Raw genomic sequence first — 24,610 nt, 5'->3', positions numbered from 1 at the left:
AAGCACTTTTGAAATGGGAAGCTAGGGTGTTTCCAAAGTTTATGGCATGACATGAGGACCTGCTGGGCACTTTGAAATATTTGAGAGTTCCTAAAGAAGCTAATTGGATTCCAGCTGTTACCTACAAAATACATGCCAACTTGAGAACTCTGCTTTATGAGATTTAAAGGTGCTCATCATTTGTTAGTCCCTGATAGCTATATTTCAAAAAGCCAAGATCAGTAGTAGCAGAAATCTGACTTTTCTAACAAAATTGTTTGTTTGTTTGTTTTAAAAATATAACAAGCATCTACACTAAGCGTAGGTGAGTAAAGTATAGGACAGAATGCTTTTGTCAGCTGATAGTATGAAAATATGTGAGTTGGACATTATTTCTATTTATCAAACACTACCATAGTTCTTGTTCTTGGCGAATTTGATCAGTAAAATGTCAAATAAAAACGATCTGGGTTTAGCAACCAGAATCCCAAAGGCTATTTTAAGTGCTCTTAAGAGTTTGTGGTTCTCCTGAGGTTGTTGTTTTGTTTAACCTTTTCTTTCTTTGAGCAGCAGACCACTGTGCAATATCCTAAATTTCACACACACACACTTGCTGGAAATGGCAAGTGACACAGTTTTTGTGAGTGTTTTCTTACAGATTTGTTTTGTCTTTGTCTCATTTATGCTTGTGCAAAATTTGCAGCATGCCCTAGATCTTCAGCTAGCAGTGGCCAACATCTTGCAGTCTCTAGTGCACACCGAAAGAAATCAGCAAGTCATGTGTGAAGCTGGACTCCATGCACGACTTCTGCAGAGATGCAGCGCAGCTCTTGCTGATGAGGACCACTCTTTGCACCCCCCACTCCAGAGGATGTTTGAAAGGTTGGCCTCTCAGGCGTTGGAACCAATGGTGCTGAGGTAAGTAGAAGAGGGGGTTTACTTCAAATTCTTATAATTTGATTTGATTATTTGATTTCTAGACTGCTTAATATTTTAAAAAATCTCTAAGCGGTATACAGAAAACTGAAGCAACAACAGGCAACTTAAACAAGAAATTGCAAAAACACACAGCTACATATAAAAATCTTACATTAATACAAAGTTGCTAATAGAGACGAATCAATATCCATTCATTTTCCTTTGACACACACCCCACTCAGCCTCCAGGTTCTTGCCTAGAGTCCAAACAAGCTCTCAGCTCACCCACAAAAGTCTCACAATTAGAACAGTTCCTGGAAACAGCAGACAGCAGGTATTTTGAGTTTCCCAGGAGGTCCAGAGGATGGGGACCCCTCACAGCTCTTTCTTCACCCTCTGTCCTCTCCTCCTCCTCCTGCTGCTGCTGCTGGTTGATCATGGACATTAATGTATTTTATTGAACTGACACATGGAGGTTGGGCTTAGGATTATTTAAAGAGAGAGAAGAATGAATCTGGTATTAAACTTCCTGTTTAAGTACGTTCTCTGTTGCTGTTTATCATAGCTCCGAGACAGTGAGAGAGTTCTTTTGCACGGAGCGAAACATATTTAAATAGGTCAGCATTCTTCACACATGACATGGGAACAATCTCCACATTTTTAAAAAAAGTATTATACACTGTCACTTTCACAAACACTTGTTTTGCTTTAAGCACCTTGATAATGAAGTTGGTGATTTGTGAACAGGAGAAGCTTCACGAACTGAAGCAGCTGTCGTGCTTTACTGTTCTATCCTTTAGGGTGAGGGAGAGCGGGGGAAGCTAAAAGAAGCACTACAAAGTTGAACTATGATGCACTGAAAACTATTTTAATATTTCAAATGTGGCCCTGTAAAATGCATATATGGGAATATGTTCATAAATGTTAGGTAAACTGAGCTGTGGTGTGTATGCAGTCTTAGTTTGTCTAAATTGATAGCATTTGAAATCAAGCACTTGAGGGCGATGTGTCTGTATCTTCATCTGTTTCTGCACCTGTACCTACTTCCTAATACGAAAAAACCCACATAATTATGCCAAGAGGATTTTGGCTCCTCTGAGACATAATGCCTAAGACCACATGGACATTGGTGAAGTAGGTGTGGATTTCTACAGTTCTGTTTTATATTTAAATAAAATTTAGGGTTCTTTTGGCCTGTATTTTGCTTTGTTTACTTTCTAAATAGTTTTTGATGAAGCACATTTTAATGTATGTACATGTTCAAGTGGCAGCTGTTGCACTTAATCAAATAAAAAGGAATGCAAATGACTTTGAAGCCTTTCTTATTTTCCCTCTCCATTTTTCTCTAGGGAATTTTTACGTTTGGGAAATCCTCTGAATTGTGGAGCCTGGGATAAGAAGCTGTTGAAACGATACAGAGTGCATAAACCAAGCTCACTCAGTTATGAGCCGGAGTTGAGAAGTAAGTGTTTTTATATTTGAAATAGTTTTGAGGCACTCATTAGTAACTGCCAGACTGAAATCTGGCCATGCTTCAACAATGTTTCAGAGAGCTAACAAGTGAGATTTAATTAATGCTTGTAGGTAATGACAAGGAGTGAGGATTTCCCTTATAGAGCCTAACGATGGTTAGCAGTTGGCAGCGATTCTGACCCTAGATGTGGCCAGCTAGGACACTGGATCTGAAACAAGTGTACAGCCCTGCTTTTAAGGCAGCTTTTTCTTTCCTGATTAAAGATCTGGCGCTGTATGCACAGGTGCATGGCGGTTTCGAAACTTGGCTTTTCTCGCAAGGAAAAAGCTTTCCACCCATGGATATTAAGTTGTAAATTTGAGCAAACGTCTCTTCCCTGCCAGTTAGATGAATCAACCACTACCGTTTTTTTCACTCTATAGGACGCACTTTTTCCCCTCCAAAAATTAAGGGGAAATGTGTATGCGTCCTATGGAGCGAGTGCAGGCTCCCTGGCTTCAGCAATAGCAACGCGAAGCCTCTGAAGCTTTCACTTTTGCTGAAGCCAGGAGAGTCTGGTCTTTGAGGCTGGTGGTGGGGGAAAGCAGCGCTTCCCCCCACCGCCAGCCCCACAGGCTCGGGGGGCAGTGGGAAGGCGCACGATGCTGGAGGGAGTCAGTACTGGCCGAGTCAGTCCCTTCTCCCTCCTGTGGGCTTTTGCGGGAGATGGGGGAATTCCCCCACCTCCCGCAATAGCAGGGAGAAGTCTGGGAGAAGTGCACAGGCTGTGTGTGGGGGGGGGGGAAGAGGATCATATTTTTTCCCTTGATTTCCCCCTCTGAAAACTAGGTGCGCCCTATGGTCAGGTGCGCCCTATAGAGTGAAAAATATGGTATTTTGTGGATGTACGCAAAGCTCAGGCTGTGTGAGGCAACTGCTTTACTGTTACAGAATGATGGACTCATTGCTAGATACACTGGTTCTTAAGGAGAAAGAGGGGTGATGCTTTTGGTTCTGTCACACACGACAGTGGTGAAGAGGAGCAAATCATGCTAATGGGGGGGTTGGGGCTGAGCTGTAAGGATTTGCTCCTCCAGCTGTTCCTGATCTCTTAACAAAGGTTGAAGGGCAGGCTGCACTACACCTGTGCCAGCCTGCTGTCTTGAACTGCTAAGGTACGGTTATTACAACCTGCCTTTTAATGCTTTTCTGTTTCCATTTACTGCAAAGTAGGATAGTTATTATTTCATATAGGTAAACCTCTGGCCTCAAATAGTGAATGGTATATACTACTGGGTGCTCCCAAATTTCCATTGGTTTTACTGATATTACAGCAATTAAGACCTACTGTTTTAATTGCAAAGAAGAAAGGAAGGATTTTATTTTCTCTGGTCACAGCCCAGTTAATCTGGCATAGCAGAACTCAAGACTGCTTCACTATGTTGAGCTCATTAGGACTTGGTTGATTTAATTTTAAATACTTCCATTTATGTCGGCTACGTTGTAGTTAATTAACCCGTGTTTAGAAAACCTTGCATTTGTGTAGATAAAGCTTCTGTTACAGACGTTTCACAAGCAGTCAATTTTGACGCACATTGTTTGCAACCACCTGGAGTCCATTGGTGGCTGCACCATGTAAACTGGTAGTCGTGTGAATCAACAGTGGGTTGAATGGCAAACATATTTTGGGACTTTGTAGTAAAAGACAAAATGTACTTTTGTCCCTTTTATTGTATTAGGATTCTCTTACTGACAATACTAATCTCATGTGGATCTTCTATTTTTTTAAAAAAAATTAAAAAGTATTTCGTTTTTTAACTCCTGCTATAGATAGCATGATTACATCAATGGAAGGCCTGGGTACCGACTGTGTGTTCAGTTTACATGAAGATAACCACTACAGGATAAGCAAGAGCCTTTTAAAACCAGCAGAAGGAAGCACAGTACCCCTGACGAGGGTGAAATGTTTGGTTTCCATGACAACCCCACATGATATTAGACTTCATGGCTCAGCAGTTACTCCGGCATTTATTGAATTTGACACGTCTCTTGAAGGGTTTGGGTAAGGTCTCGTAAAGGCTCTTTTCTTACTCTCTTCTTGTTTCAGAATAATGTTTGCAGTTCCTAATTAACTTCTTTGATTTTCAAAACCATTAGTTGTGCCATGGAAGACTGCCTCTGATATAATAATGCACCTAATTCAGATGATGAGTTCTTTGAGTATAGATGATCCCACCAAGCAAATGTGGGTTATGTAGGTTAGATGTTTTGTGTGTATTTAAAAAACCCTTTCTTAGCAAAGAAGTGGCACCAAAATCCAGTTCTCCAAAAAAAAATTCCCTTCGTTCCCTAGAAATTTTTTGTCAGAGGAAGTGGAATGTAATCAGGCTTGGAGAAATATAATTAATAATTAAAGTAGCAGCTTTGGAAAGGCAGTTCAGTGATCATGGAATAATCTCAGCATATTTGATTATTGTAGATTAAATATACACCTTAGCTTTCTTGAGCAACTTGTCTGTTTTACTCAGTTTTTTATTCTTCTAATCTGTAAAGAGGCTTAATCTGCAAAGTTGATATCTTAAAAGTATGCATTAATATTAAATTCTGTAATTCACTTATTGAAGTATTTATACAAGGAATTATCTTCATAAAATGAATTCTCATTCATGCTCTTGAGAAAAGGAGCCATGCTCCTAATGCTGGCTTGATCATTAAGGGACCAAGAGCATGTTGCGAAATCTGTATTTTCCTTCTTTTACACACCCTTTGCTTAAAAGAGAGGGACGCGGGTGGCGCTGTGGGTTAAACCACAGAGCCTAGGACTTGCCGATCAGAAGGTTGGCGGTTCAAATCCCCGTGACGGGGTGAGCTCCCGTTGCTCGGTCCCTGATCCTGCCAACCTAGCAGTTCGAAAGCATGTCAAAGTGCGAGATAAATAGGTACCGCTCCAGCGGGAAGGTAAACGATGTTTCTGTGCGCTGCTCTGGTTCGCCAGAAGCGGCTTAGTCATGCTGGCCACATGACCCAGAAGCTGTACGCCGGCTCCCTTGGCCAATAAAGCGAGATGAGCGCCACAACCCCAGAGTCAACCACGACTGGACCTAATGGTCAGGGGTGCCTTTACCTTTACCTTGCTTAAAAGACTCTCTCTGTTCCCTGCCATGGACTAAGTGATAACATCTGATGGATATTGACTGGAAGTACTGTTCCTAACTCATTGATCTTTATTTAACAGCTGTCTGTTCTTACCAAGTTTGGCCCCTCATAATGCACCTACCAACAATGTGGTCACAACTGGGCTTATTGATGGCACTGTGGTCAGTGGAATTGGAACTGGTAAGTCCCTTTGCCATAGCCAAAAGGGATGGATTTGGTGCGTCTGTCATCTTCTGAAATCAGCCCTATAACTACTCTTGACTCAGTTTACTTTTAATTTATGTAAATAAATCCTCTTGAACGCACTAGGAATCCACGAGAGTGCGACAGGGGGAAAAGCTATGTTTATTGTAATGGAGCTCCATCAGACTACTGCAAAATGTTTCCTGCAGCCAAAATTGTGGAGGACTTTTTGATATGATGAAAAGTAATGCTAAGCATAGGCACAGAAAAAAATAACCCAGTGGCAGAAGAGCCACTTAGTTCTTACATGGAGCTGGTTGCCAGGGGCGATTAACCTTTTACATCCCAGGGCTACTTTGGTGATCAGCAGTGGACATGGCTATTTATTATATGCACACACTCCCTTGCCACACTGGTAGCACACATACTCACTACACCTGTACCAAGGCAGGATGAGCGCTCTTGCAAAACAACTCCCATCCTAATTCACACACCCACACCCCTTTGTGGTTGGAGGGAGACACTGCCTTTTTACATTTTGCAGAAGGTTCTGTGAAGAGTAAAATACAGGATTTCCAGCCCCTTCAACCCTTTCACTGAGCCAGCAGAGGAATTTTATTTCCTGATCATAGCACAGAGCATCACCAATGCCAAGATAGAGAAGTAAGGCTGTGGGGGCTGGTTTGGCATTAATTAATTAATTTCCCAGCTACTCTGGGCGGCTGCCATGTGGCATGCTGGCTGCATCCAGCTCAACCTGTGGGTTAGCTGCCTTTGCATTAAGCCATAGTTAAAAATAAGCTAACGCAAATGAGCAGCATGCTCAACTGTACCTGTTATTCCCCTGCTTTCCCCCAACTAGGTAGAAAGAATCCAGAGTTGTGCATTTATCTAATTATTAGAGCTGAGCTGAACTGGGGTCACGAGCTGCGTGAACATTTTCTTTCTCCTCACAAAGCAGCCCCCCTTGTGGAAGATGGTGGGGGAGACTTGAAACAGTATGTAGAAGGAGGGAAAGCATCCTTGCTATAACTAGGATGATGCTCCCTGTTTTGCCACACCATAACAAAGGAAGTGCAAAAGCAGATCACAGCAAGATGTGGTGTTAGCTAGATGCAGATCTGAATACCACGGCAAGGGAAGTGAAAGGGAGTACATTTCTCAGTTTCCAAGGCAACCGGGCAACTGTATTCTTTGAATTTCTGTAGGGAATATGTCTTCATATTGCCAAAACAATAAAGCAACTTGTCCTGCCCTGACATATTGCTAGGGGAACAGGCAGTGTAGGAGACATGCACATGCTAGGGGAAAATGCCACTTCATTTGTCTTCATTGGCATTGCTTCATAACCAAATCTGATTGGCTACATAGCATGATACCATCTCACTCACAGTCTGATCCCTGGTTGGCTGTGATCTGAGACGGTGAGAGAGAACTGGAATATTGTCTTGTGGGGTTGGGGGGACTTTATGTTGTAAAATCCGAAAACATAAAGAAAAGAAAAAGAAAACAGAATAGTCACACCTGTTCTATAGCATTCTTGGTGTGAGCATGTAGAAAAGGTTTAATAAAATGTGACCTTTTGTTTTAATTGATATATACTACTGTAGAAACAGAAGGGACATGGGTGGTGCTGTGGTCTAAACCACAGAGCCTAGAGCTTGCTGATCGGAAGGTCGGCGGTTCAAATCTCCGCGACAGGGTGAGCTCCCATTGTTGCATCCCAGCTCCTGCCCACCTAGCAGTTCGAAAGCACGTCAAAGTGCAAGTAGATAAATAGGTACCGCTCTGGCACATGACCTGGAAGCTGTCTATGGACAAATGCCGGCTCCCTCGGCCTATAGAGCGAGATGAGTGCCACAACCTCTACCACCTTTTCAGAATTCTCACTTCACTCCTACACAAACAGCTACAAATTTGGAGAAACTGTATTCAAAGTTTTTGAAGAACTGTAATGTTTAGGCTTTTTCTGCTGTGATTTCATACTTGATCCAATTGGGTTTTGCTCTTCCAAGTGCTTGAAGGCAGGAATGTGGTCATCCCACAGGAAACTTCTGTCTGGCTCCATTGCCTTGGAGGGGCTCCAGTTGCATTCCTGTCTTTCGCTCAAGGTGGTAGCTTTAGAATTATTCCCTGATACAAGACTGTGTTTCAGGGTCAATTTCATTGTCTGTTCTCCTTGTGTTCATTTGCCTTCACATCTAGCTCCCCCCCCCCTTCTTCTTACAGGAGAGAGACTTTTCCCACCCCCATCTGGATTGAGCTATTCAAGTTGGTTTTGCATAGAACATTTCAGTACAGCTCCAAATCATCACCCAGTCAGGTTACTTACAGTTGTAAGACGGGCAAACAGCTCCGAGCAGCACTATATATGCCTTGCCATTGTCCTTTCTGCAAAAGACCGGTCACTGATTGTTTCAACTAAAGAAGAACTACTTCAGAACTATGGTAAGAAGCACACTGTGCAGCATATATTCCTCATCATTCTGTGTTATTGTGACAATAAGGCATAAAGCCCATGCTCTCCCCACCAACCAGAATGGAGTGATGAGCTTGGGCGGTCCTTTCCCCGCTTATGTGCCCAGTTTCAGCATTAGATTTCCTGATTTGTTAAACCACATTTCCCCCTGTGACATCTGAACTGGGAAACGTTGATTTCAGGGTTTTCTTCAAACCAGGATTGCAGTTTTTCCTCCCTTCTATCAACAGTTAACTTTAAGAAAAGTTTTAACTGCCGCATTTCTGAATGCAAATAACTTGCCCAAATCATAACATTCTTAATATTAAAAAAGGGGGGGTGGGGAGCGGATAGGTCTGAATGCACAGTACTAAATCTTAATTTAGTTGGCACTGAATTGAATGCTTTATTGATGCACTAAAACTAAAGATTGTGCTACATAACATTTTTACTCTGTTAGTTGCAACTCCTCACCTTGAGGCTATAGCACTGTGCTGGATGTCTGGCTGCTTTTGATGAAGACTGCAAGTGATGCAGAATACAGCGACTGTTCAATTAATGTATATATTTATATGGCGATAGGAGCTGCCATTTAATTTTCTTTTGTCCTCAGTTGATGACTTCAGTGAAGAATCTTCCTGCTATGAAATCCTCCCTTGCTGCACTCGCTTTCGTTGCGGCGACCATATAGTGGAAGGCCAGTGGCATCATATGGTTCTGGTTATGAGCAAAGGCATGCTGAAAAACAGCACCGCTGCACTCTACATTGATGGGCAGCTGATAAATACTGTGAAGGCAAGTTGAATACAATGGCATTCTGATTCTGACTTGAGATAATGTATGTGAAGGACTACAAGCACTCTGAAGTGTTACCACCTTTGCATGTTTTGTGTTTGAGGTTTGAGAGCAACCTGGAGTGGTTGCCTTGAGTTGCTGATGGGGTTGGCTTTGAACTCATGGTGCAGCTGTTAAAGAGAAGTGGGTGTTTTCTTCTGGACCCGATTTTGCATTGTGGGTGCAGACCTCAAAGCACAGTTTTTGCTGCCATGATCAGGACCTTCTTTCCAGGTATTCTGTCCATACTACTGGTTTTTTGAAATCTTCTTTTAAAGGCCTAGAGTTAGCTTGCTTCCCTTGGGGACTTTCTTCCAGATGACTAGCCTTGAATAGCTGGTTAGCAGAGGGAGTAGGCTGTCTCTCTCAATCACAAACGCAGTGAACCATCCAACACCACAAACCCAATTCTGTACCTGAGACAAAAAGCTATTAAGAAAACAGCACAGGAGAAGCATGTGGGAAAATAAATGATTACTTAGCAGTATATAGTCCCCTCTGCATTATTTAAATCAGTGATGTCAAAAGTCAGGTTCGATGGATGATACAGCATCTCTGATCTTTCAGCCGAAAGCTTTCAGCAGTTTGCAGAAGCCTATCATTGTAGCAGCCGTCCCAGTCTGTGTGACATTAGCCACAACCAGTTATGTGTGGCGTTCTTTTGCAGAACTAATATGTCACTCAAGCCCAGAAATGTGCTGCTGAGCTATCTATCATGTTTCCTTAAAATTGACTAGTGGATCCCTCCTCTTTAAAGTGGGCTAGGTATTGTTGTGATTAATTCAGCTGACTGAAACTAATGAGAGGTTTCCCAGCCCTTCTTTCAGCTAGTTAATAGGACAGCATTCTCACACCTTTCCAGCTAAAAGCTTATCAGAACATTTCCATTTGCAGAGTGATTAAGCTTCTATTCTGTATTCGTATCTTCTTCCTATAACAGTTGGCATCATAAATAGATGGCTGGTATATAGATACTTCCAGTAACAATAGTTTACCTTTTTGCATATTTCATTATGTATCTCAAATTTACCTTCTGGTATTCAGTGTAACATGGTATTATTGAAAGAAGCATGAAAGTTTCCTTTCTGGTGATATAACTCTTTAATGCCAATCAACAAGCAAAAGAGGATGAATCAAGTGAAGTGGCATTTTGGTTGCTGAAATGAAGCAGAGTGTGCATTTCAAGTAGATTAACCTTTTGTAATTTTAATAATAATAATTAATATAATTTTATTATTTATACCCCATCCATCTGGCTGGGTGTCCATTCTAGGTGCATTTTAGGTTTATCTCTGTTGCGTGTGTTTTATGGAACCTTTCCCTTGAGTTTCATGTTTTGCTGCTTCTCAGTTGCCTTCACCTCTCTCTTTTTCTTCCCTGTGGTAGGCGCTTGTGCAAAAAATGACTGAGAAAGTCTCAAGACCAGCCCCAGTTGTTGCTTATTTTTCTTTTTTAGTCAGAGAGTGATGGAGGAGGAGGAGGTTGAAAGTTGTTGAGAACTTGATTAATCCTCCTTGTGCATTTTTGGGTTATGGATTCTTGGGCAGGGAGGTACCACGCAAGTACATAGAGCAGCAGCAAATCACCACCACAACCCTATCCAGAGACAAAGAGGAGACCCCGCTCTTTCTGTCCCTCCTTGAGTGAGTGACTGCTTCTGCACCTTTCCTGCCAAAGAACCCTAGTGTGTTCTGAAGTAGGCAATACTTCACTTTGGTCATGTGAGACTTGTTTCATTTGCTACTGCTTCTGTTCCTGCTGGCACTAGCCAGCCATCACCAGGAGAGAAGGATGGGGTCATGTTGGAGAAGATATGAAATGATGACTTTAATTGGAGGCAGGGAAAAGCAGGGAGTGTGAAGGAATTATATGATTTTGGGTTTTGTGTTGGTTGTGTTTTGAAGGAGATCAATTCCAACATTTTAAGTGTTTGGGAAGGACATTGTTTTATGCCTTGGATTGCGGGTTAGAGGGGTTATGTGTCTGGTCCTACCTCTGAGTGATTTGTGACAGGGGAGATGATGGATTGATTTATTTGAACCATTTGTTTATATCAGTACATGTACGTGATTTGGAGAATATTCAGATTGGATGGACTTGGAAAAGAATTAATCTTTTTATTTTATGTTTGAGCATCTGTGTGTATTTTTAAACACAAATATCACATGTGTTCTTACTGCCAGAGGTGTTCTTAGCTCTCTTGTCAGAGAGGAATTTCCTTGTTTAAATATTTCATTGAATGGATGGTGCATTCACTAAAGATGCAGTTGTTCTGTGCACTCCTGTGCATGCTTACTCAGATGTTAGCTGTTCAGTGAAGCTTATCTCCGGTAAGTGTGCATAGGATTGCAGCATTAAATGATTAACACGTGTTGCTAAATTTTCAAGGTTGTTTTCCTCATTTTTTGTACCTTTTTTCTGATACTGTAAAAACTTTTAAAAAGCAGCCTTTCTTCCCTGAAAGTATGCCTGGAAAGACAGTTTCATGCTGAAATACTTTATATACATATGCAAATATATGCAAATTTAACCAGATTAAATTCCCTCTGGAGGGAATGTTCAAAATGTTTGCCATCAGCACATGTGGTCCAATCATAGTCAGCTTGTGTAGCTTCTTATTCTGTTACAGACTTCCATTAATGTTTAAATGAATTTATGTACCGTATGCTAAAAAAATTGTGTTGTTTTTTTTCTGATCAGCATTGGTATTTATTTTACAGCTTCATTATATTCACAGTAGTCCTGGTGGTTCAAGTTGTGCTAATCCACCAGTAGTCAGCACAGTTTACACCTATATAGGCTCGCCACCTGCTCAACGCCAGCTCTCATCCCTTGTTTGGCGCCTGGGGCCAACCCATTTCTTAGAAGAGGTCTTGCCTCCATCAAGTGTTAGCACGATTTATGAACTAGGACCAAACTATGTTGGAAGCTTTCAAGCTGTATATATGCCATGTAAGTAAAAGTTATCCTGGTGTGGTGTTTTTTGTTTGCTTGCTTCTCTTTTGCTTTAGGTTGGAGTAGGATTAATTTATTCACATATGCAGAAAGCATGCGTGTGTGTGTATATATATATATATTGTATATGTACATATAATAGTATATATACTATTGTAACTTGGCACCTGCAAAGGAACAAAAGGGGACAAGACCTCAAAGGTGCACAAAATACAATTTAGCTACTTCGTGATAATCTTAAAATGAGATATAATACTTTAAACTGAGAATTTATTAATTTGGCTCGAGATAGTAAAAGCTTGGAGTTTAGCTAGTAGAAATTGCCCCCACCCCCGCAATATAGTTTTTTTGAACCACCTTTTCCACAGAATTAATTAACATTGTTCTTTAGCATTTACATATTGCACTTTGCACACTGGCTTACATGCCTTTACAAGAGAGTTAGACAAATTCATGGTGAATAGGCCTCTATAGTAATGATGACTATACATGCCATCCAGTTTCAGGGGCCATTATTGCTTGAGTACCAGTTGCTGCGGAACTGCAGCAAGGAGATGGCTGTTGAATTCATGCCACTCTTTGTGCCCTTACCAGGTCTGGGTGGTCACTGTGGGAGACAAAACACTGGGCAAGGCAGGGCATTGTCTTATCCACCACGTTGCATCAGCTCATAGTGAAATGTGTTTCTCTCATTCTGAAGGCAAGGATTCAAAACCAGAAGGAGTCAGCCCGTCTCCAGTATCGTTGGTCCCAGAAGAGAAAGTTTCTTTTGGCCTCTATGCACTCTCTGTTTCGTCACTGACAGTGGCAAGGATTAGAAAAGTTTATAACAAACTGGACAGTAAGGCCATAGCCAAGCAGGTAAGTTGGAACACTGAGGTTGAAGAAGACTTTATGATCTGGCTAGTTTTATGATTTTAACTCAGGAAGTGCCATGTTATGTAATTGTGGATGTCACACACATTAACAGAGAGCATGCACCAGCACTGTTAATACTGGAAGCTATGCATGTGTGCTGGGGCTGCTGAATTGAGACTAAGGCGTTAACCTTTTATTCGTGTATTTTATTTATCAAAATATTTATATATGGCTATTTATTTTTTTTAAAATAAAAAATCAAAGCGGTTTGCAGCAATATTACATAAAACCACACAGTAAAAGCTATGTAAAAAGTTTAAATCAAACATCAATTAGCTGTTGTGGAAATATGTGTTCTTAAGTGTCTGCAGATGTCTGGTGGAAGAGAAAAGTTTGCAGCAAGCATTTAAAGCTGAAACAGAGAAAACAGTTGGAACTAATTTCCTTAGTTGTTAATAGCTTGTGTGTAGTTTCCTTTATTTTAATTTATTAAACAAAATTCATATACTCCTTGATGGTAATAAAACCTCTTTACAAAAAATATATAAAATATTAGTAAAAACAGTTAATAACTATGATTTTCTTTTGAATGGTTTTGGATAGTAAAACACATCTAGGTGTCTGGATAGGCTTGCCTAAAGAAAATGTTTTAAGCCGGCACCAAAAAGAGTATAATGAAGGTGCCAGCCCGATGTCAGTAGTAATAATAATTACCTTTACTGATCATTTTATTTATTATAGTAATTAATGATAATATAGCAGTGATCGTTTAGTAGCTAGTAAAGTGTGTTCTTATGACAATACAATATTGCGGAGTAGGAAAGCTGTTAGACTTTTTCTAGACATATTTGGGTATTTCTAGCACTAATTTAACCTCCCTCTCATACCACACTGCTAAAGTGTGATATGAAAAAATCACGTAAGTGCAAAGTGGGAGATGACCATGAGAAATTGGGCTTTGTAAGATCAGCTGTTTGTTTGTTTTTCATTTTGATTTCCATATAGGTTTATCATCTGTTTTTACTTCTAAATTTTAGAGAGTCATACTCTGACAAAACTGGAGAACGTTGGGTTTAATGAAATTTAGGACCCACTATGTGCTTAGCATTTTTACAGAAGCCACCTCTGGTCTCCTTTTATGATGCCTCTATCTATATGGACCCACAAAGAGTTGACTCAAATCTGTAAATTAATAGCGGATTAAACCATATCTGCTAACCTGTTCTTTAAAACTTCCAAGAGAAATACTTCCACTGCCTCTTTAGGCCGCTAGTCCTGCTACCTCACAGCTCAGCCTGCACTAATCCTTGAATCAAAATTCAGGTGTTCAGAATTGACCTAACCTTAACCTTTGGGGGGGGACTAAGCATTATTCTGCCACTTCATGAAAATGTATGAACCACTTTGTGTTGCTGAAGAAACCCTCTAAATGATCAGTTTTCCTTGTTTTAATTAGTTGGCTGTTTCATCTCATGAGAATGCCACTCCAGTGAAGCTGCTTCACAATTCAGGAGGACATCTGAATGGACCTGCACGTACCATTGGTGCAGCTCTGATAGGATATCTGGGTGAGATGAGTTGCAGTTCTTTCACTTTTTTAGTTCCAGTGTTTAGTTGCAATATAGACTTTAAGGTGCTTTTTACACATTGACCATGGTACTAGAGGCTCAGATCGGAGCTTAGGAGTCCTCTAAATGCAGGCGCTTCTTTTCCCCCTAAGTAGAGGAACACCCAGCCCATGAGATGGGGAATCCTCTGCCCCAGTATCACAAACTCTAGGCATTGACTCATGCTCTTAGGTTTTGCCTTGTGGTGTTGGCACCCTCTGCACAATGAAAGAATAACTGAACATGATTGGCAGCATCCTGCTGTCCCTTGGAATACATACCTGGAATCTTGCCATTCTTATTTCTGCCTCGTTTACCAAGCAGTCTGCTCCTAGGAAATTCTCACAAGTTTTCTATCAATTCCTGGCCTCTAGGCATCTGGTTTGTAGTCCCTCCTCATATATCAAGATTTGTAATCTCTGAAAATTATTATGTCCATGATTTATTTTGATATTTTTTTGGGTGGCCCATGCTTCCAAATCTATGATTCTTAAAACAGTCAAAAGTTTGTGGTCTTCGCTTTTGTAGAGTTTGGATAAAACGTATGGGCCTTCTTATTGCTCGCTTGGCCGACTAGTCATATGCGAGGTGGTCCCTATTAGTGCCTTGGACACTTTTAAAAATGAAAAGGCAGGATAAAAATCTGCTTCAGCAAATGAGCATTAGTGGTGGAAATGGGTGGTTTTTACTTTAGGCTCGTGCATGCTTTGCCATGGGGGAATGTTATGAGAGCAGGAAGGATTACGGCTCAGTGACAGCTTTGCATTTATAATGAAATAAATTTATGAAAACAAAATATGCATGCAGAAGGTTCTAGTTTCAGTCCCCAGCATCTTCAGGTGTGGATTGGAAAAGAGATTGCCTGAAATCCTGGAGGACTGCTGTTGATCAGTATAAACAATAGTGAGTTAGATGGGCTGTTTAGGGGAGAGATTTGATGCAAGGGATGGATGACACTGGCTTGACCAGAAACCAACACTGAAAAAAATCTCAGTAGCTTTTTGTTTCTTCAAGTAGTTTAAGTTGCACACTTGAGCACCCCATTTCCCCCTCACATCTTATAGTCCCGTCCACCTACCCAAGAAAAACAAACAAACCTTGGATAGAGATGGCGAACTGGCAGCATGGAGTGGAGTAAGTAGCCAACGACAAGGGTATGGGTTGTGGCCAAAGTCCACAGAGCTCACTCGACTCTCTCGCTGCCCTGCAAGTTGCCAGTGGCGGAGGAGAGGTCAAGCAGTAGTGGACAGGGTGATAGCGCTGAATCACTGCAGCATCCTGGGATGGAGAGAAGGAATGCAATGGTGGTGAGGTTGGTGTGGTGTAGCCACCAAGGCAGGAGCATTGGGTTGCAATTTACATTGCACCAACCTTGCCACCACTGCGCCCCTCCCCCGCTCCATCCTGGTATTCTGCAGCGATTTATCTGAGTGGGGCATCCCCACTATGCCATCCTCTGCTGGGCGCACCACCAGTTTGAGGATGGGCGAGCTTGAAGGATGGTTGTGCCTGCCTTGAGTTGTGGCTGTACTAATTAGGCCAGCATTGTTAGCACATGTTTGAGCACCCCATATAATTGAGTAATTGCTCCATCTCTAATTTCAGTTATACTCCATTGTCTTATTTGCATGTAATTGCTCAGCAAATGGATTGTGAGTCTCCTTTGAAAGCAAAATGCGCTAGAAGTCATGTTAATTTTATATAGTTTACGTTTACTACAAATGAGCTAATTTCCCGTCTGCTCATTAAGGGCTTTTGTTCGGTCTTGTTTGTTTCTGTTTCTGATGTTGTAGGTTCTTGGGGAATGGGAAATGCATTCACTGTTTTTGAATCACAGTAGAACTTTTTGGTTGTACAGCAATCCATTAAACGCACTAATGCCAATTGGTTTATTTTTTGCCACCTTATGCTCAGGTGTAAGAACATTTGTCCCAAAGCCTGTTGCCACTACGTTACAGTACATTGGTGGAGCAGCTGCTATTCTGGGTCTGGTAGCCATGGCTTCGGATGTCGAGGGGCTGTATGCTGCTGTGAAAGCCCTTGTGTGTGTGGTAAAGAGCAACCCTCTGGCTAGCAAAGAAATGGAAAGAATCAAAGGTTATCAGGTGCGTGCGATTTGAATTCTTACATGATTTTGCACTTCAAGCATTGATGCATCAACACATTTCATTTCTACCTTGCCTTTGAAGTCAATTGCATTGTTTAGCTCTGTTTCCTTGTGTACTGTAAAGGCTTTCAGTCAGTGACAGCTCTGCGGTTAAAGTGAAGCACCATCAGAATATGGTCATCGTGTCAGATCTGTGACATCTGCTAGCTCAGCAGAGACTCTTATCTGCTGCCAAATCAAAGGAAGAACACGCAGGAGCCTGAAGAGAAATACATGAGGAGGAGCTTCTATTGTTGTTACCGTAATCAAGGGCAGTGCACCATCTGTGTCAGTTGAAGGGCATTTGAAGCCAGTAGTGAGGTTGATTTATCTGTCTATTTGAAAACATAGTAATTTGTTTGGACAAATGGATAGAGCTTCTCCTACGAGTTGGGAATGACTTTCCATCAAAGGAGATGAGACCCTTGTTCTAATTTCATCACGTCCAAGATGACTTCCCTTACCTTCAACGTGCCATACGATTTAGAAGGGGCCGTTTTGTGTATGAGGCCCATCTATCACTTAGCCCCTGAACTGAATTTGCCAGTAGGAGTCCTGTTTAATCAGTACTGCATTGAATGAACTAGATAATCATCACTGTGAGGCTTCTTTATTAGCCATTCTGCCTGCATTTGATTTGCTTTCAATAGGCACCAAATATTATTGTCTTCTGAAAACTAGTCACGGCCCAGATGAGTTATGATCCATACCGAGGTAGGAACACTTACACTGGGCAGTAAAACGTGCTTTAGAAATTGCTTCCTTCTAAGCACATTTTTTTAAAATCAAAGAAAACGTTTTGGAATTCAAAGGTAATGGATTCAGAAATGGCTGATAACTTGTATTTCAAAATGCAGCTGCCTGTCCTTTGCAGGATTCCTGTTATATCCACCTGGATAATCAAATATTAAATTACAAAAGGCTGCAAATGCTACCCCCAATCTTTTGCCCACCATGATGATTTTCTTTTGTTTCCCTTTGACAAGTAGTTCTGTGTAGGACTAGTCACTAGCAACCCCATCCCTGAGAACAGCCTCTTCATTTCAGAATGCCTGCTGTTTTGTCGGTTAATGTCAACTTTACCTCTTTCTGCTTTTCCATTGTAATTCTTGGTATTATCAGTAGTTTACGACAAAGAAATGTACATTATACCTGATCTTTGAATTTACAAAAGCATGGCTCTGCGAATGGCTCTGCCCTGCTGTGATACTTTTTATTATGCTTGGAATAAGATGATATTTCCTTTGTCTGCAAAAGGCTGTAAGAATTATAAAAGGAGGGGGGAAACCCACTTTGCCACTCAGTGTCCATATGTTGCTTACTTGTATTTCAGTTATTGGCAATGCTGTTAAAGAAGAAACGCTCTCTCCTGAATAGCCACATTCTTCATTTGACCTTTTCCTTGGTGGGGACTGTTGACAGCGGTCACGAAACGTCCATTATTCCAAATTCAACTGCCTTCCAGGACCTGCTTTGCGACTTCGAGGTACATAGGGCACCCCTGAAAGCTAGAAATTATTACAATCATTAGGAAACCTGGGGCAAGTGTTTTCTGAAACAGAAAGCACGCCAGTGAAAGAGATTGGTTTTGAGGATCTCATGAAACTACATATCTAATGCAGTACATTATGCAGTTGCAGTGTAGAGAGACTATAATCTACCAGCAATGTTGATTGATTGTAATGCATCCCTCTTAAAATATATGACATTATTCTGTTTCATGAAGGAGGTAAGTTTTGAAGCTAAACTCAAGAGTTGGTGTCAGAAATGCCTTTTGAAATAACACATGATCAATCATGAACGGCCTCTAACGTAATCGTTTTGCCACAGGATAGCACCTTGCAGTTACTCTGCTAGGGTGGCACACAGTGTGAAAAACTATGTTGCAGGTGAAAATTAATATGGAGTCTGACATGTATTCATTTGAATGAAATATTCAGTGTCAGGCTTGGCTCCCTTAAATTGAGAGCAAGATTAAATGAAGACTTGAAGGGAAGGCGAATAGTTGCCAGTAAGGAGCAGCATGATCAGTCTACCACTGTTTGCTCAGACCAGCGAAGCACCCTGACCTAGAAACCTTTTCACGAGTTAGGCATTATGATATAACCTGCTAAGGTTGTTGGTGTAAAGCAGAGACAGGGGACCTTTTTCAGCCAGAGAGCCACATTCCCTTCTGGGGAACCTTCTGGGGGCCACATGCCAATGGTGGGCAGGGACAGAGTCAGAAGCGGGCAGAGCACTGAATAGTAAATGTTTTCCTTTGTGCAGTAGGTTAGTTCCTACACACATCCACACACCGCTTTCTATCCTCCATCCAGGCCAGTAAGAAGCATTGTCAGAGTTCAACAATGCATTTTAGGAAGGCCAGAAACATAGAATCCTAGAATCGTAGAGTTGGAAGGGATCCTGAGTTTCATCTGGTCCAACCCCCTGCAATGCAGGAATCTCAACTGAAGCATCCCTGACAGATGCCCATCCAACTTCTGCTTAAATACCTCCAAGGAAGGAGAGTCCACCACCTCTTACTATCAGAAAGTTCTTCTGGGTGTTTAGTTGGAATCTCCTTTCTTGTAACTTGAATCCATTGTTTCAGGCCCTACCCTCCAGAACAGGAAAAAACAAGCTTGCTCCATCTTCCATGTGACAGCTGTTTAGATATTTGAAGATGGATATCATATCTCTTCTCAGTCTCCTCTTTTGCACACTAAAAGGGACCCCTGACCATTAGGTCCACTCTGGGGTTGCAGCGCTCATCTCGCTTTATTGGCTGAGGGAGCCGGCGTACAGCTTCCGGGTCATGTGGCCAGCATGACCAGATCAGCGCACGGAAACACCTTTTACCTTCCCGCTGGAGGGTACCTATTTATCTACTTGCACTTTGACGTGCTTACGAACTGCTAGGTTTGCAGGAGCAGAGACCGAACAACGGGAGCTCACCCCATCACAGGGATTCAAACCACCAACCTTCTGATCAGCAAGTTCTAGACTCTGTGGTTTAACCCACAGCGCCACCTGTGTCCCCTTTTGCACACTAAGCATACCCAGTTCCCTCAACCGTTCCTCCTAAGGCTTGGCTTCCAGACCCTTTATCATCACTCAGGTGCAAAGCAGGCCTAGTAAGAGGATGTGGCCTTGGGTGAGATGGTGTGGCTTTGGAGTGCCCCGTGGGTCAGACAGAGAGACCTGGATGGCTGCATTTTGAGCATCCCCATCCATGGTGTCAAGATACTGTTGTACCACTGTAGCTGGTCTCACTGCAGTACCTTTCATTAGCCCAAACTCAGTGGTTGCCCCCAGACAGAATCCTCACCGGCTTGGCAGGGGGTTGGACTCGATGGCCCTTGTGGTCTATTCCAGCTCTATGATTCTGTGATCAGTTAAGTTGTCTGCTCAAGGTCCACTGTAGAGCTTTGGCAGGTCTCAGTGTTGGAGAGTGCACAAAATGGCAGTGGCAACACTGGCAGTAGGTACTGGATGGCGTGGGTGGGTGCCACAGGTCCTATGAATGGAATATGGGTCGAGCGACCATTTTCTGAATTTGTGTTGTGCATGACGAGCAAATGATTGACCCATGGCAGATTCTGGTTTCCCGCCTTTGTGTTTAAACTGATAATCCAAACGCACAGTATTTGTAGTTTTAAATAATGCCAGCAGAACTGAGAGACAAGATTTGATAAAGGGCAGGATTAGCTGATAGCAGACAGCAAAAGACAGGTTAGACTGATGACTAGAAAATGAGAATTTTTAAAAAATGAAAAGGAGTTTCTATATGTGGTCTTGAGAAGTAGGATTTTTGAGGCTGTCGCAGATAGGAGAGAACGATATCACAGAAGACATAAAATCGGAAATGAAGAAATCATTTTGAAGCAAAGTCAAGGGTATGAGAAAGGGAAATGATTGGACAGGCAAGTTAAGTTTGGAGATTTAAATGAAAATACTTTTGACTATGTAGTTTGATTTGCTGTAGCTTTTCACATTGCTCTTAACTGAAGGAGGTCTGCACACTGATCATAACAAGAGGAGAAAGGGATTATTTTTGCAGTGACAGAAGGCTAGCAGGAAGCGGCCTTTGAAGAAGAGATTTAAGTTATTGAGAATAGAGGTGTCTAGGCCACAAACAAAGGCTTTAGCAATAACAGAAGCAAATAACCAAGATGGAGAAAATGTCTAGTATTTTTCTATGAACATTTTCTTATCACTATCTTGTTCTGATTCATTTTTTAACAGATTAATTAGACTTCCCCCTTTTTGTTCTCTTCCTTAATAACAATGTCAATTTTTATCATAGTTAAGTAAAACCCAAGTCACAGTCACACACTTGTATGTGGCAGGTGGAAGTCGATCATTCTACGGCATTGATGAATGCGCTGTATTAGCGCTGTTCGTTGTTTAGTTTTCAGATTGTAATCTTCCCCTGTTAGATTCTCAATCTTTTATAAATGGAAGATGAAGAGGCTAAATCTTGTCTTTTTATACCTGCAGATCAAGTAGAATATGAATTTACTTGTTCTTCACTTGTTTAATCCATGGGCTTTATTGTTTGATTGGTGGTCTGACAATTGCAATCTGGTATGGAAAGAAAAGAATAATTGTTTATGATAACTTCATTTAGACTCTATTTATTTCCAATGGGAAAAAGCAACACCTGGGACAAAAACAGCACTAGCTAACCCTAATATTGGTTGTCTAGAATAACTCTGCTAAGCAGAATAGCACATGCCAGCTATAAATCAGCTGTATATTTTGTATTTCAGGTCTGGCTGCATGCACCCTATGAACTTCACCTTTCCTTATTCGAACATTTCATTGAGCTTCTTACTGAATCCAGGTAACGTCTGATATAATTTGTCTTGTAAACAAAACAGCATTATGTACAATCCAGATTTTGCTTCCCAGTCTCTCTCCCCTTTGCTTGCTTTAATGCTGTGTCATGATTTTGATTTGATATGATTTGAAAGGTTTTTTATTATGATGGGAGAATAAGAAAGGAAAGGTGGAACTTGCAGAAAAATACTGAAAGACAGACAAGTGAGTTAAGAGAGCTGGACTGAATTGAACGCTAAGCACCTAGTCTTAAGTATTGGAAGTTCCATCTAGTTATGAAGACTACAATATAAAATGCAAACATGAAGTCGTGGTTTCTTATGTCATTGGCCATGCTGGCTGGCTGTTTTCCAGAACATTTGGCAGTGGGATAGGGAAGATTGCATTAGACCCATGTCCTGTCACCAGATATTTTGTGGGCAAGCCCAAGAGACTAGGCTTTTTCTGTAGTCAGAAACTTAGACTTCCTCTGGAAAGGAGATTCAGTCTGGCCCCACATCTGCTATTTTCCACAGCAGTTGGCCTACTTGCTTCAACAGCATTTGGCTGTTTTAACCATCTTCTATACATTTGGATGTTAATAGCAAAGATGGTCAGCAAACAATAAGAGTGGGCGAAGGTATTTCCAAACCAATCTGTTTATATAAATTAGTTTTTGTTTGCTCTTATTCTTGGCTGCTACCAATTTTACCTATGTTCTTATCTATCATGGTCAAAATAAAAAAAATCCTTCCAGTAGCACCTTAAAGACCAACTAAGTTAGTTCTTGGTATGAGCTTTCGTGTGCCTGCACACTTCTTCAGATACACACTTATCTATCATGATGACTGATGTTACGATTTATTTGTGTGTGGATTTGTAAGCAACCTTGGAATGAATGTATCTGATGTAAAGCCAGGTTAAAGAAACTAATTGAAGTAAATGGGGAAAAATGCGTCCCCACGTTTGACATTATATTCTCGTTACATGGTATGAACATAAGTCAAGTGGATTGCTAGATCCATCTTTTTTTTAAAAAAAAAGAGCTGTAGTGCATGCGCTACTCAAATCAATGAGAATTGCTTATTATTTAAGCTGTTCTTTTCATTTCAGTGAAGCAGCAAAGAATGCAAAACTGATGAGGGAGTTCCAGCTTATCCCAAAACTTCTGCTGACACTTCGAGATATGTCTTTGTCTCAGCCAACTATTGCCGCTATTAGCAACGTACTGAGCTATTTGCTTCAAGGATTCCCTAGCAGCAATGACTTGCTCAGGTACCAAATAGAGTTATCCTTTGATTTCCTCCTTTCATAAATAAATAAATAAATAAATAAATAAATATAGATCGCATGTTTCTCTGTGAGGCTACATTTATCTTCCGTTGCTCTGAATCTACCAGCCTGGGAACATAAAACATTCCTTATGTACACAGTTTTTTCATGCTTGGTAAATTTAATAATCTTTTACAGTGGCTTTCCAGAATCCATTTCAAAATACCTTGAAGATGATGTTCTTTCCCCTCTTTATGCTTCAAAATGTCCTATTTATAGTAATTTTGCACACATGGAATGAGAGAGAGAGTGTGAGTGAGTGTTATCCAGGACAATTTGTTTCAGAGTGTGTGCGTACGTGTGTGACTGGGTCAACTTTATTCAATCCTAATAAATGTCAGGATCTGATTTTAAAGAAAATAATTGCTGCTTAGTGTTACTTTGCAGCCAATGTTAATTAATGACAAATTAAACTCAACCTGTCAAACGGAGTGCATGCTGTTTTTCCCCCTCTTATCCACCAAGGTTTGGGCAGTTCATCTCTTCTACTTTGCCTACATTTGCAGTCTGTGAGAAATTTGTAGTCATGGAGATGAACAATGAAGAAAAGCTTGACACTGGTAAGTAGTTCCAGTTCTAGTGGAACCGAAGAAATCACTCGAGAGATGTTTTCTCATTACCACGGATGATGATCTCTTTGTTTTCAGTGCTACAGTCCCTTCACTTTTCCTCTCTAGAAAGATAACCTTTTAATTAGGATGGCCCCTTTAAAGTTAATTTCCCAAGGTTGCACTCTACAAACTTCAGCACCCAAGAAACTCTCATTTAAGTCAAAGAGGCTGGCATGGAAATAAATTCCACTGGCTTGTGTTGCAAAAAGTGCAGGAAGTTAAGAGAAAAGTCCTTTTCACAGAAATAAAAGTAAAAGAAAACTTACTACATGGCCCTAAGATGTTAAATCTCCTGCCATAGATCCTCTGTGATATTTACATGTAAAAGCAGTGGTTGCGACCAGGTGTGTGGGACTTGGCCACACAGAGTTGCAAGTGATTAGTCTCATTGATTTTGGCTTTCTTTTCATGTAAAAGGAATTAGGTTTAATTGAACATTCAAGCCATCTAAATGGAAATGAAGTGGAAGAAATGTTTACATTGGCACTTTTTGAAGTGTAGTCTACAAGAAAAGTAATGAAATTCCAGGTGGCCTGCATGGACCACGGCTCTTCAATTGTTCTGAACCACAAATTGCATGAAAAAGCAGGAGTAAACAGTTTCTAGCATATACTTTTAAAGGTAGCAGAGCTTGTTTTTCTTGGCTACACTGTACCATTAAACATCAGCTGAAAGTTCTTCCCCTCTTCGCTTTCCTTTGTGTGAAAAGGAAAAAGTAACGAAGTCTGAAATGAAAACAAAACAAAACTGAGCCTTTATGAGCTTTAAAACCCTCTTAACTTTATGCCCTCTACCATTCTGCTCTTTAGTTCAGAAATTCCGAGTATTTTCCCTCCACCCTTTATTGCCCTAAACATGATGGGAACTTTTATAGTGCTTCTGCATACTTACATATGCTCCTTGAGCACATAGAGTAGAAGAAAGAAACTGAAGAAAAGAAAATGGTTAATTTGAAGTGTTTGTCGTATTTTCCTTGCCTAGGCAATTTCCCCACCATTCAAGTTGATTAAATGTTTCAGTCTTGATTAGTAGGTTCATCTTCACTCACTTGCAGAACTTGGAATCTGTTTTATGGTATACTAGTAACAATAATTTAAATTCACACTCTTGCTACATGAAATTCATTTGGGCGTAGTTTGTTCTTAACTGTGGGTGCAATCACAGTGAATTTACTGCCGATTTCCCCCTTTTCTGTTTGTGGTGACTGCCATTCTGTAACCTGCAACTGTTATTTTCAATCAGCAGTCTAGCATATTTTCAGCTTAAGCAGGTTTTAGTCATACACTGTTTGTTACAATAGCAGAAAACTATTTACAA

General features: G+C 41.0%; 1 protein-coding gene across 5 annotated transcripts in view; it reads left to right on the top strand.

Annotated features, from left to right (window-relative positions):
* WDFY3 (WD repeat and FYVE domain containing 3) overlaps nucleotides 1-24,610 on the top strand; it is a 125,001-nt gene that overhangs the window by 49,070 nt on the left and 51,321 nt on the right. For all 5 annotated transcript variants that reach the window (XM_083520388.1, XM_083520387.1, XM_083520390.1 and 2 more), the window contains 14 exons: nucleotides 683-897; nucleotides 2,247-2,359; nucleotides 4,181-4,412; nucleotides 5,586-5,686; nucleotides 7,919-8,137; nucleotides 8,761-8,942; nucleotides 11,702-11,933; nucleotides 12,637-12,797; nucleotides 14,251-14,362; nucleotides 16,316-16,506; nucleotides 17,881-18,033; nucleotides 21,302-21,375; nucleotides 22,464-22,625; nucleotides 23,148-23,242. In XM_083520388.1, coding sequence (XP_083376514.1) covers nucleotides 683-897; nucleotides 2,247-2,359; nucleotides 4,181-4,412; nucleotides 5,586-5,686; nucleotides 7,919-8,137; nucleotides 8,761-8,942; nucleotides 11,702-11,933; nucleotides 12,637-12,797; nucleotides 14,251-14,362; nucleotides 16,316-16,506; nucleotides 17,881-18,033; nucleotides 21,302-21,375; nucleotides 22,464-22,625; nucleotides 23,148-23,242 — 2,242 coding nt within the window. The remainder of the gene's footprint in view (nucleotides 1-682; nucleotides 898-2,246; nucleotides 2,360-4,180; nucleotides 4,413-5,585; nucleotides 5,687-7,918; nucleotides 8,138-8,760; nucleotides 8,943-11,701; nucleotides 11,934-12,636; nucleotides 12,798-14,250; nucleotides 14,363-16,315; nucleotides 16,507-17,880; nucleotides 18,034-21,301; nucleotides 21,376-22,463; nucleotides 22,626-23,147; nucleotides 23,243-24,610) is intronic.

The sequence above is a fragment of the Podarcis liolepis genome (genome assembly GCF_965112155.1).
Source record: "Podarcis liolepis genome assembly, chromosome: 9".
NCBI lineage: Eukaryota > Metazoa > Chordata > Lepidosauria > Squamata > Lacertidae > Podarcis > Podarcis liolepis.
The sequence above is the reverse complement of the archived record's forward strand: the minus strand, read 5'-3'. Positions and strand labels throughout refer to the sequence as shown.